General features: G+C 40.3%; 2 protein-coding genes across 2 annotated transcripts; both read right to left on the bottom strand.

The window, feature by feature from the left end:
• Positions 1-592: 592 nt before the first annotated feature.
• Positions 593-5,599, bottom strand: LOC116614608. Its single transcript, XM_048731752.1, has 5 exons — positions 5,428-5,599; positions 4,702-4,821; positions 3,973-4,210; positions 3,365-3,438; positions 593-1,179 (listed from the first exon to the last, which is right to left on the bottom strand). Exons 1-5 carry the CDS (start codon positions 5,513-5,515, stop codon positions 983-985), a joined length of 717 nt encoding a protein of 238 aa, XP_048587709.1. The 5' UTR covers positions 5,516-5,599; the 3' UTR covers positions 593-982.
• Positions 5,600-10,076: 4,477 nt separating this feature from the next.
• LOC116620492 lies at positions 10,077-13,456 on the bottom strand. Its single transcript, XM_032386219.2, has 5 exons — positions 13,285-13,456; positions 12,787-12,915; positions 12,433-12,673; positions 11,843-11,916; positions 10,077-10,662 (listed from the first exon to the last, which is right to left on the bottom strand). The coding sequence occupies exons 1-5, from the start codon at positions 13,370-13,372 to the stop codon at positions 10,466-10,468; spliced, it is 729 nt and encodes a 242-aa protein (XP_032242110.2). The 5' UTR covers positions 13,373-13,456; the 3' UTR covers positions 10,077-10,465.
• Positions 13,457-13,759: the final 303 nt, after the last annotated feature.

Here is a 13,759-nt window from a genome sequence, read left to right as displayed (position 1 = left end):
TTTCAAAAACATGGGAATAAATATTCTTTGGGTTCTTTTACTCAGGGCCGTAGAAGGCCTCGAAATATTTTAGGGGGGGGGACACTACAAAAATATTAAGTAAATATTGGGGGCTACAGCCACGCCCCATTTTTTATACTTTTTAAAAATATTTGGGGGGGGGGGCACGTGCCGCCAGTGCCCCACCCCCTGGTACGGCCCTAGTTTCCAAGGGGTCAAAAGCACACAAACAGGCCGTACTTCAGCACATTTCCAAGGCGGAAAGTAGAGCCTTCTAGCAGGCGTTGTTTTTTTTTATTCGGCGAGAAAACCAGGAGATCGTTGTGTGGCCGCGCGTCCTAAATGGTAGCCAAGTTACGCCAAACATTAATGAACTCCAAAAATTCGACCCTTTTGGCGTCTCTTGGATTTGCCACAGAAAGAAAGACGATAGTCCCGACAACTTTCGGCATGTCTGGTGTTCGCCACAGAAAGCCCAAATATTGGAAAACACGACTGAGCTAAACACGACACAAGAAGAAGAAAACGTTAGCGTCGCACGCACCCGTGTTTTCCCCTGTGATCTCTGGAGAAGAAAAACAATATAACTTGCCACCTTACAAGTCCTTTATTTCTTATTTCCCCCCTGCTCTACATGCTTTTATCAGTTAATGTAGTTTATTTATGTATAAAGAAAACTTTGTCGTTTTGGGGGTCTGGTACCGAGGAATCTTAGTTTCTTATCCGAGATTTCTCCATTGACCAAAGATGGACACAGTCACTGTTTTTTCTCTTCTGATTACAAATCTTAAAGTTTACGAAGGCCCTGCGATACGGCAACCTTAAAAATGACAAAAATCGTTCAGTTTTTCCAAATAAGGAATATATTAGTCTCTTTATATGGAAGTGCCCGCTTTTGGCAAAAATGACAATTTTCTTGATATTTTTATTTTATCTTAACCATTATCGCTATTATGTGCACACCATGTTCTGATTGTGCTAATTATTGCAGCACGTAGATGTTCTTGATGACGTAACGCGGTATACCGCAGCTCGTTGTGGTAACTATCCCAGCAAGCTCTTTGGCCGTGTTCCTGCGAAGCATGACGGTAGCTCGCCTCAGGCCCTGGCCGTTGTGTATGTGCCAGAAATTGCCAGCGTTGTTGTCGCAACGTTTATCCTTTCCATCAAACGCGTTATCTGCAGAGATATCGATCAATATTACTTTGAAACCTGTGGTTTTTCTAGTTCGCTTGGTCATTTCCTTATTAGGACCATATTTGGAATTCCGCTTCAATCATTTTCTGTGCTTTTTTGTCAATGTCGAGAACTCTACATAAACTTGCAGGAATTCGAATTTAATCTGGTGTTAACTACGATTTTGCAGGCCGCCATTTTAAAAACAGGCCCAGGCTTTAGCGTTTTAAGAACATCACAGATTTCCTCAGCATTTGCCCCAGGCTCTTTTGGACAATCAAGAAAGACAAACTGCAATTGATTGATTTATGAGAGATCTGGAGTTTCGTATACAGTAAAAACCCGCGTGTAAGAACCTAGTGATTTAAGAACCTATAGGCAGAAGCTTTGGATTTTAATAACCCAAAATAAAAGAACCTGCAAAGCCAAAATATCAAAAACATTCTTATATGATGGGTTACCAGGCCCGTACCCAGGATTTTTCTGGGTGCGAAATCTGGCTACCGCATTAAAGTATCTCCACAGGACGTTTATTATCGGATCTGGCTACATAGTTTGATTTATAGATTTATGACATACCAGAGTGATTTAGAATGCCTTTGTTTTATGTAATTCGCTTATGCTTGATGGCTTTGTCTACAAATAGCACGTCTTTTGCGAACCCATATGAAGAAAAAGTTCTCGTTTGGGGGTCTGGTGACGGGGACTCTTACTTTTCAGATACTTTCTCCATTGACCAAGGATGATCACAGTCACTGTTTTTCTCTTCTGAGTACAATTCATAAAGTTTGAGAAGTGTCACGCAGGAATAAGTCACACATGTAGTAGCATCTAGAAATTATATACTGATTGGCTTATTGAAGTCCACGGAACAACTAAAAGTATTTTGTTTAGTTAACTTATCGCGTTTGACAGGGAAATATAAGTCGCTCGCATGGAAATTGCTTAGACAATCAGTTCATATTTTTAGCAGATTGACCTTTTGCTCGGGAAACTTATGGGCGTACCGCGTCCCTTTTCAAGTGGTACTGGAGAACAGAGTTTTGAGCATTTGTTTTAGTCCTGTATCCGTTAACTACATAAGGAAAGTTAGGTCTGAGTTCACACAAGGTTTACCCCAAGTAAGCTCCAGACCTAGCCGTCGATGGAATTAGGTTTTAGTACATTTAAAGAGTTTGAGTGCAAAAATGAGTAGATGGCTGTCAATCATATTAATCACGTGTGTAGCTTGCCATGCGCACTAGCAGTGTAACAAGTTAGTGTGTGACAACCGTAGTCAGTAGCAACATTGTAAACATTACGTAAGTCACGGTAGCCCAAGGGTAACCGACTGGCACACCCACGTAGGAAGGTCGTCCCTCGGACACCCATTGGTTAAACCCTTATCCAAACAGTGCTAAAAGCCCTTTGGGATGTCAGTGTCAGTTACCCTAAAGGACATGCCGTCTTAGTAGCATATAAATATGGGTGAGTACCGAGGCCCCAACACACCAAAAACTCTTAAGAACTTGAAGAGACTTACATGTGAAAATACTTGTAGAAACCAGATCTTGTAAAGACTTTGTAACAGCGAACAAGTAAAAAACCGGTACCTCCCCAGCCAAGCGGGTCATAGTCGTTTTGTCACAAGTGGTCAGAGAGAGTCATAGCCGCTTGTTACATGTGGTTAGAGAACCCAAAAGTATAGCTGTTACAGAAGCACCTGCATTTCTTCGAAATAAGGAATATTTTAGTTTCTTTATATGGAAGTGACCGCGTTTGGCAAAAACGACAATTTTTGGCTATTCTTGATATGCTGTTGTGTGTGTGTGTGTGGAGGGGTGGGGGGGGGGGGGTGCGAACCCCCAACACGCACCCACCCATGGGTACAGGCCTGGTTACTCCATGAAAAATGAAACAAATTATGGGGTTTTGAAATATAAATTTGCTTAACAATAAAGATAGGATTGCAGATACATCGTTCATACAGTAGGATATCACACTTCTGTAATTATGAATCCTTCTGTTGATAACAACTTGAAAAAATATAAGAACCCGTTTAGCCTCAGACTTTTTACTGTATTTAGATTTTTGGCCGAACCAAAATTCATACATATCGCATGAGGGAATTGGAATTGTGATTTATTTCTCATATCTCCATGATTATAATCGTCATGGTTGGTGTTCCTATGAAAGGATATAAACTTACTGTTGTTTTTGTTGTTCATGTGGAGCTGGTCAAATATTGCGTCTCCCTTCGTCTCGTCAAAAACTTCAAGGTTGCTATAATGAGAAATGTATGAACAAACAAAAAAAAACTATTAACATACACTGTGAAAGCACGTTGAATATGAAAAGCCGCAAGAAAAAGTTGTATTTCATAGTTATATACTTCAATTACTTTTTTGGAAAATACATCTCCCTTACCAAAACCATGTTGTTAAACTTGGGACCTTCCAAGCGAACCGGGGCATACCAATGTTAAAAAAAGATGATGTCGCAGAAAATTAGAACCCAAAATTAAAAATTTTAGGTTTTCTAGACTGAATTGCACCTATTAAAATAAAGCTAATATAGAAATGGCATCTTTAATGGTGAATCAATTTTTTTTTCCATACCGGCTCGAAACATCATAAGTGACAGCGGACCTAATAACACTTGGGGAACGTTTACACAGATAGGACAAGCGTATGTGACTATTTTAGTAGTATGCACTTACAGTAAAATAACGACAACAACAATGGGACTTGCGATTGAGGTCTAACTTGCAGTAAAATTCACATTTGTGGCATTTTCTTTAGCAGAAACCTATGTTACCTGCCACGACCAAAGATTGACCAGCATGATGCCGCACCATAGAATTCATGCGTGTAACGAATTTGTGTCCATTCTCCGCGTATGAGGATGTGTAAGGCGGAGTAAGGTGTTCTACCACATCCAAATATTGTAACTTGTCCACTCACCACCACTCCCCCGCGTCGATCTTTGGATTCCGTGACTGTAACGCCATATCGGGTTATGCGTTGTATGTCATTCCTTGTCACGATTTGCCATCCTAGGGAATATTAACGTAAGAGACTGAAGGCGCGTACACAGGGGGCGGGGTGCGCAAGGTGGCGTACACCCCCCCCCCTTGGCGGCCAAAAAGTGGGTCATTTCTTATTGCACCCCCCTCCAATAATTGCAATAATTATCACGAAGGTGGGGGGGGGGGGGGGGGGGTAGTAAAATGAGCTTTGCATAATGACAAATTACTAAGGACTGAAGAGACTCCAAGAGGGTCAAGGTTTTCTCTGATCCTTCACCTGTTCTTTAAAAAATTCGAAGACCCCCTCCTCCTACATTCTACCTGTAGTCACTTGCCTTCTAATGCATTCTACTTCGGTATGAGAATAAATATTAGCACGTGAATATAGCTCAGTTCGACTAAACCAGGAAACAGTTGTTAAAAAGTTGTATCATCTTATATCATACATTGCGCAGAGTCCCTAAACAACTGACGAATATTAATCTTGTATGAACCGTCAGATTAATCAGACTACTTACTTGTTGGCTGAGGGCGCAAATTGAACACGCGTTTCAGCACTTTCAAGACGTTGTTTTGAAGGGTGATCACTTGTTGGACCTGCTGGTTGGTTGAGCAGCTGTCTCTCCTCTTTGACAAGGCTTGTTTTTGAATAATTCACACAAATGCATTAGTCTTCTCGATTATGGCCAAAGCCCCATAACAATGATCAAAGCCCCATAACAATTATGTAATTCCCAAATCAATATTACTTGAAAATGTGTCAGTTTTTAATAGGTCCTTATACTTATTTTATTATGGCCAAAGCCCCATAACAGTGATCAAAGCCCCATAACAATTATGTAATTCCCAAATCAAGATTACTTGAAAATGTGTCAGTTTTTAATAGGTCCTTATACTTATTTTATTATGGCCAAAGCCCCATAACAATGATCAAAGCCCCATAACAATTATGTAATTCCCAAATCAATATTACTTGAAAATGTGTCAGTTTTTAATAGGTCCTTATACTTATTTTCCATAGGGAGATAAGGGAGAGAAGCAAATACCAACTCGCACAGACAACACTTTATAACTACTGCCAAGTAAAGTGCCGAAAAAAAAAGGCAAATTGCGCCTCCACCCTTATAAACACACGCATTAATCTAGTATAGGCACTAGATTAACAAAAATTCTTGAAAAAAGAACATCCTTTGATGCACTGAATCTGATAATAAAAATAAAGATAGAAACAAAACGTTCTTTACCGATATCTGAGTCCAAGTCCTGCGCTGTCACTATCACTGCCGCACAAATAACCACACACCAAATACACGCTCTTATACGAAACGCCATGTTCAGATTAGAATACGTGGTCTTTAAAATTTAGCAGAGCTTTTCCGATCCAAATGCTTAGGGCACAACAACGAGGTGTCTTTGAATGACTCAAGAAAAACAAATACAGAAAAATACATCCTTAACAGCCAAACAAGATTTTTCTTGTTGTAAAGGTTAGCATGAGTGATTAATTGACCATGGTTGAATTATACAAACAATAGTTTAAGAGTATAAACACGTCACTCGAGTGTTCTTAAAGGAAGTAAACTATTTCAAGTTTCTGTTGCCTTTTTGCTTCTCTCGCTTGACTTGAAAGTTAGGAAATAAATAGTTTTGTATCTAGCTAAAGCAATTCTTCAACATGTTACTGCGTCTGAAAATACAAAGAAACAAAGCCATCAGATCCTTTGCGTCTGAAAATACAAAGAAACAAAGCCATCGGATCCCTGCGTCTGAAAATACAAAGAAACAAAGCCATCGGATCCCTGCGTCTGAAAATACAAAGAAACAAAGCCATCGGATCCCTGCGTCAGGCTCATCCTATCAGCACCAAAAACCAAAAAAATTGATAAGTGTAAAGAAATTTATTGAAGACAACAGAACGAGAGAGGGACAGTGGGTATTGACGTGTGCTTTGTGTAGGACTATATCGTGATTGCGTAGGCAATCATGCATGAAAATTGGGAAATCATTTTAGTGTCGAAATTTTACACTTTGTGGACGAGATTGTTAACGTTGTGCTGAAAATATCGTCATACCGGATATAATTATAGATCGAGATTCTTCTCTTCACTCTGCGGTAATTTTGCCAAGATGGGCATGTTGATCGTTATTTTATCAAGGTCGTTATTTCGAGATTCCACTCCTATGTACTAGAGATTATTAAATGATTTATTTCCTTCTTAAACTAACTTCTAGATTCACAAGATTCTAATTTAAAAAGGAAAACGGTTTCCATAATTATATTTCTATATTTTGATTTGAAAATCTCAGCACATTACAAAGAAATGACCCTCTTCTAGCAGGAAAATATCCCTTGAATGAGCTCACTCGCCACGAGGAAAAACAAGCAGAATAAAAGACAAAATCACTTTATTTAGCATCAGTTCCGTGCCTTTTTATCCATCGAGAAAGAGAATGAGAGGTCTTTGCCCCCGTTCTTCGGGTCTTTCTGGTTCAGGTTAGTTTTTTGTACTAGTTCTCAGACTTAATATTCTTTTCAAGAGAGGGCCACACCGAATAGCCCTTGCAACATGCCAGCTCCCATTTTTGTGTGCGTGCGAGAGTCGAACACTTCAGCTTTGAAAAAAGATAGATCTAGAAATTGAAATGACCTATTATAACTTGGCGAGTTTAGAAAAAAACGTGCGCGGTATACAAGCGATACAGCGAGTATCTCAAGTTTTGAGAATTCGGGGGCCCTGAGAAAGACTAAAGCAGTTACTAAGTAATAGGCACTGTGTTTATATTTTTTTAGTCTTCAGCCAACAGGTCATTGATCATGGTGTAATGGTAATTTCTTATCTTTGTTGGGATAAGTGACATTTTTATCCGAGAAAAATTACAAAATACAACAAGTCTATTATATTAGATGATTAATCTGACGGTTTCGAAGACCTTGTTTTAGAATTATAAAAAAAAACTATTAGTATCTTCTTAGGTTCAAATAAGGGGGGTCTTAAGGGACTCTTTAGGATCTGAAGACGAAAATTCGACCTCTTTTTCTCGTTTTTCATGCTGAAGCGGTCCACTTCCGAATAAACAAACTCAAACACCTGTCGAAAACAGTCTTATACCATGATCATTTTTAGGGGGTTTGGGACCACCAAGAAAGAGTATGTTTTATTCATAAACCAACTGCGAGTATGTTATGATGTTATTGTGTTAAGATGCTCCCCCAGATTTTTGATTCCTACATATTCGGTATAACCCTCCAACTCAAACGCCCACTCTACGTCCTCTCATAATTTATGCATCTTTATGTTTTTTTGTTAACAAAATGCGCTTATTCTTTATGGTTTTTTGTTAACAAAATGCGCTTATATTAGGGTTATTTTGGGTATACGCCTGTTATTATATCGTACCGTTGTTTAGTTCAAACACAAATTAATAACGCGAAATGGTATATTAAGGAAGCACAGGGAGCCCAAAACAAATGATATCATAACGTTCACTTGGAAGAGGACCTTATGCTTTTGTGGTGGTGGTTGTCGTGGTTGTGTGTGTGTGTGTGTGTGTGTGTGTGTGTGGGGGGGGGGGGTTAGGGGTGGGGGTTGTAAGCGTTCTCGTCTAGGGTCGGACCTGGTCGGAAATGTTCAAATCTAACTGAGAGACATGACCAAAGACCAAACCATCACTTGTAATTGGGCGCTTGGAGTAAATTATGAGGAATAGTACGGCCATTGTTATTTAGTTACAAGTAAGCATATGTTATACGCATGGATCTGTATTTCTACCGTCAAAAGGGAAAATCACTCCACCTCGTATCAACAAATTCTACAATATCTTTTCAATTCCTCAGTTAAATAAAACAAGACCACTTGCGGCGATAGGGTCGAGTGATGGAAGCGACGCACGCCCCCCTGCACCACCTTCGCTACGTGTGGACGTCCGTCCCGTACGGACCATCATGGTCTTTGTGGCCGTCTGTTCCATATGCGGCAACACACTGGTACTCTACCTGGACAAGCCAAAACCAATTATCACCACCAGACTCCAGCGCCATCTTACCATCAAGTACTTTGTCCGGAACCTGGCCCTGTCCGACCTCATGTCCGCACTGGTGGCCATTCCACTCCTGCTAGCAGAGCTCACCACTGATTTCCTGTCCAGTGATCTAGTGTGCCGTGCCCACAGGTATTTTCCAGATCGTGCCAATCTTCATTAACATCACTAACATGGTAGTGCTGGGGGTGGAGAGGTATCTGATCATCTACTACCCACACAAGGCGCCAAGCAGGATGGCATGCAAGAGGATGGTGGTGGTGGCCTGGTTCGTGGGAGCTACACTTGCCGTAATACACCCCGGTTGTACCAGTATGTTGAAGACATACCCCATCGGCACCGATCAGTACACGCGGCTATGCAAAGTGGCCGAAGACCCCCTCTCTAAGGCACTCAACCTTGCCATCACCATTGTGGTCATCTTCCCCCCTGCTCTTACCCTGGTGGTCATGAGTATTCGCATACTTATGTACTTGCACCGCAAGCGTCTCCAATCCTGCCCTGTCCAGTCGTCATGCTCCATTATATCTACATTGAGGCACTACAAGCTCAGTTACATGGCGGCGTCGGTCATTCTTGCGTTCTTCTGCCCATATCTGTTTGCCTTTGTGTACACGTCTGTCATTGCCGGAAACTTCATCGACACGACCATTGCAGATGAGTACACAACTCGCATTGTTGGAATGGTCATCAGCTTGGCCACCTGCATGGTTTATCCTCTCATTTATTTGGTCTGCCTATCGGAGATGAGACGGAAGGCTAAAGAAGCTTTCCAAGATCTGTTCTCACATATCCACCACATGATAACACGCGATGGGAATAGTAACGAGGTGGGGTTTGCCGCTAATCCTCCAGCCCCCGCGCTGATAAAAATAGAGCCGCATGAACCGTGATATGCAACTGTGGTAGACCACTAAGCGCGCATGTCATGAAGTCCCCCCGAAAACACAAGCCATACCTGACTGATTTTATTTTACATACTTTGCTTATTATTAAAATATTGTATGATTATATAACATTATATCATTATATCATTAAAGTATTCTAAATGTGTGGTTGCTGTATTGAATATCGGGGGGTAAATCCCTTCCCCCCAAAATAAACAACAACAAAAAACAATAATCTTGGACACATTGGAATAAACAAGTACCTACCACTGTGAGGGCCTTAGCTGGGCACGTGCCCCCATACCATACCCCTCCCCATATTTTCAAAAATATAGCTTAGTATGATAGGAAATGCCAATCGTATTTTCAAAACCATGGGAATAAATATTCTTTGGGTTATTTTACTTAGGGCCGTAGAAGGCCTCGAAATATTTTAGGGGGGGGGCACTACAAAAATATTAAGAAAATATTGGGGGCTACAGCCACGCCCCATTTTTTGTATTTTTTAACAAATATTTTTTTTGGGAGGGGGGCACGTGCCCCCAGTGCCCCACCCCCTGCTAAGGCCCTAGTTTCCAAGGGGTCAAAAGCACACAAACAGGCCGTACTTCTGCACTTCGGCACATCTCCAAGGCGGAAAGTAGAGCCTTCTAGCAGGCGTTGGGTTTTTTTCTATTCGGCGAGAAATCCAGGAGATCGTTGTGGTCGCGCCTCCTAAATGGTAGCCAAGTTACGCCAAACATTAATGAACTCCAAAAAGTCGACCCTTTTGGCGTCTCTTGGATTTGCCACAGAAAGAAAGACGATAGTCCCGACAACTTTCGGCATGTCTAGTGTTCGCCACAGAAAGCCCAAATATTGGAAAACACGACTGAGCTAAACACGACACAAGAAGAAGAAAACGTTAGCGCCGCACGCACCCGTGTTTTCCCCTGTGATCTCTGGAGAAGAAAAACATTATAACTTGCCACCTTACAAGTCCTTTATTTCTTATTTTCCCCCTGCTCTACATGCTTTTATCAGTTAATGTAGTTTACTTATGTATAAAGAAAACTTTGTCGTTTTGGGGGTCTGGTATCGAGGAATCTCAGTTTCTTATCCGAGATTTCTCCATTGACTAAAGATGGATACAGTCACTGTTTTTCTCTTCTGATTACAAATCTTAAAGTTTACGAAGGCCCTGCGATACGGCAACCTTAAAAATGACAAAAATCATTCAGTTTTTTCAAATTAGGAATATATTAGTCTCCTTATATGGAAGTGCCCGCTTTTGGCAAAAATGACAATTTTCTTGATATTTTTATTTTATCTTAACCATTATCGCTAATATGTGCATACAATGTTTTGATTGTACTAATTATTGCAGCACGTAGATGTTCTTGATGACGTAACGCGGTGTACCGCAGCCCGTTGTGGTAACTATCCCAGCAAGCTCTTTGGCCGTGTTCCTGCGAAGCATGACGGTAGCTCGCCTCAGGCCCTGGCCGTTTTGTGTGTGCCAGAAATTGTCAGCGTCGTTGTCACAACGTTGATCTTTTCCATCAAACGCGGTATCTGCAGAGATATCGATCAATATTATTTTGAAAACTGTGGTTTTTCTAGCTCGCTTGGTCATTTCCTTATTAAGACAATATTTGGAATTACGCTTCAATCATTTTCTGTGCTTTTTTTGTCAATGTCGAGAACTCTACATAAACTTGCAGGAATTCGAATTTAATCTGGTGTTAACAACGATTTTGCAGGCCGCCATTTTAAAAACAGGCCCAGGCTTTAGCGTTTTAAGAACATCACAGATTTCCCCAGCACTTGCCCCAGGCTCTTTTGGAGCATCAAGAAAGACAAACTGCCATTGATTGATTTATGAGAGATCTGGAGATTCGTATACAGTAAAAAACCCGCGTGTAAGAACCTAGTGATTTAAGATCCTATAGACAGAAATGGATGGATTTTAATACCCCAAAATAAAAGAACCTGCGAAGCAAAAAGGTTCTTATATGATGGGTTACCAGGCCCGTACCCAGGATTTATTTTGGGGGGTGCGTAATCTGGCTACCGCATTACAGTATCTCCACGGGACGTTTATTATCGGATCTGCCTACATAGTTTGATTTATAGATTTATGACATACCAGAGTGATTAAAAATGCCTTTCTTTTATGTTATTCGCTTATGCTTTATAGCTTTGACTACAAAAAGCACGTCTATTGCGAACCCATATGAAGAAACGTTCTCGTTTTCGGGTTCAGGTGACGGTTTCTTTTCAGATACTTTCTCCATTGATCAAAGATGATCACAGTCACTGTTTTTCTCTTCTGAGTAAGTCATAAAGTTTGAGAATCACCTGCCGTACGGCAACCTCAAATAACAAGAATCATGCATTTCTTTGAAATAAGGAATATTTTAGTTTCCTTATATGGAAGTGACCGCGTTTGGCAAATGGGGCTTTGAAACAATAAGGATAGGATTGCAGATATATCGTGCATACAGTAGGATATCTTTATAGCAAAGTGGCTATGCATTCAGTCACACTTCTGTAATTATGAATCCTTCTGTTGATTACAACTTGAAAAAATATAAGAACCCGTTCAGTCTCAGACTTTTTACTGTATTTAGATTTTTGGCCGAACCAAAATTCATACATATCGCATGAGGGAATTGGAATGGTGATTCATTTCTCATATCTCCATGATTATAATCGTCATGGTTGGTGTTCCTATGAAAGGATATAAACTTACTGTTGTTTTTGTTGTTCATGTGGAGCTGGTCAAATATTGCGTCTCCCTTCGTCTCGTCAAAAACCTCAAGGTTGCTATAATGAGAAATGTATGAATGAAAAAAAAATTTTGACATAAACTGTGAAAGCACGTTGAATATGGAAAGCCGGAAGAAAAAGTTGTATTTATGGTTATATACTTCAATTACTTTTTTGGAAAATACATCTTCCTTACCAAAACCATGTTGTTAACCTTACCAAGCGAACCGGGGCATACCAATGTTAAAAAAAGATGACGTCGCAGAAAATTAGAACCCAAAATCAGAGATTTTTTTAGGTTTTCTAGACTGAATTGCACCCATTAAAATAAAGCTAATAAAGAAATGGCATTCTTTAATGGTGAATCAATTTTATTTTATTTTCCATACCCTAATAGACCCTAAGGGATAACACTTGGGGAACGTTTACACAGATAGGACAAGCGTATGTGACTATTTAAGTAGTATGCACTTACAGTAAAATAACGACAACAACAATGGGACTTGAGATTGAGGTCTAGCTTGCAGTAAAATTCACATTTGTGGCATTTTCTTTAGCAGAAACCTATGTTACCTGCCACGACCAAAGATTGACCAGCATGACGCCGCACCATAGAATTCTTGCGTGTAACGAATTTGTGTCCATTCCCCGCGTATGAGGATTTGTAAGGCGGAGTCAGGATTACCACAGCCAGACCCATCCATTGTAACTTGTCCACTCACCACCACTCCCCCGCGTCCATCTGTGGATTCCGTGACTGTAACGCCATTACGGGTTATGCGTTGTATGTCGTTTCTTGTCACGATTTGCCATCCTAGGGAATATTAACGTAAGAGACTGAAGGCGCGTACACCGGGGTTCCTAAACAACTGACGAATAGTAATCTTGCATGAATCATCAGCTGATCAGATTAATCAGACTACCTACTTGTTGGCTGAGGGCGTAGGTCTTGCAAATTGAACACGCGTTTCAGCACTTTCAAGACGTCGTTTTGAAGGGTGATAACTTGTTGGACCTGCTGGTTGGTTGAGCAGCTGTCTCCCCTCTTTGACAAGGCTTGTTTATGAAAAATAAACAAATGCGTCAGTCTTCTCGATTATGGTGATCAAGGCCCCGTAACTATTACTTAATTCCCAAATCAAGATTAATTGAAAATGTGTCAGTTTTTAATACGTCCTTATACTTATTTACCATAGGGAGATAAGGGGGGAGAAGCAAATACCAACCCGCACAGACAACACTTTATAACTACTGCCAAGTTAAGGGCCGAAAAAAGGAGGCAAATTGCGCCTCCACCCTTATAAACACACGCATTAATCTAGTATAGGCACGAATCGCACCAAACAAAAATTCGTGAAAAAAGAACATCCGTTTGCTGCACTGAATCTGATAATAATAATAAAGATAAAACAAAAATTTCTTTACCGATATCTGAGTCCAAGTCCTGCGCTGTCACTATCACTGCAGCACAAATAACCACACACCAAATACACGCTCTTATACGAAACGCCATGTTCAGCTTAGGATAGTACGTGGACTTTAAAATTTAGCAGAGCTTTTCCGATTCAAATGCCCAGGGCACAACAACAAGGTGTCTGAATGACTCAAGTAAAACCAATACAGAATATATATATATCCCTAACAGCCAAACAAGATTTTTCTTGTTGTAAAAATTGGCATGAGTGATTAATTGACCATGGTTGAATTATACAAACAATAGTTTAAGAGTATAAACACGTCACTCGAGTTTTCTTAAAGGAAGTAAACTATTTTAAGTTTCTGTTGCCTTTTTGCTTCTCTCGCTTGACTTGAAAGTTAGGAAAAAATAGTTTTGTATCTAGCTTAAGTAATTCTTAATTAACTTTCAGAAAATCCAATAAAATAGACTACTTTCCATGAT

Source organism: Nematostella vectensis, chromosome 8 (assembly GCF_932526225.1).
Source record: "Nematostella vectensis chromosome 8, jaNemVect1.1, whole genome shotgun sequence".
Lineage (NCBI taxonomy): Eukaryota > Metazoa > Cnidaria > Anthozoa > Actiniaria > Edwardsiidae > Nematostella > Nematostella vectensis.
Note: the sequence above shows the minus strand (reverse complement) of the source record. Positions and strands in the feature narration are given on the sequence as shown.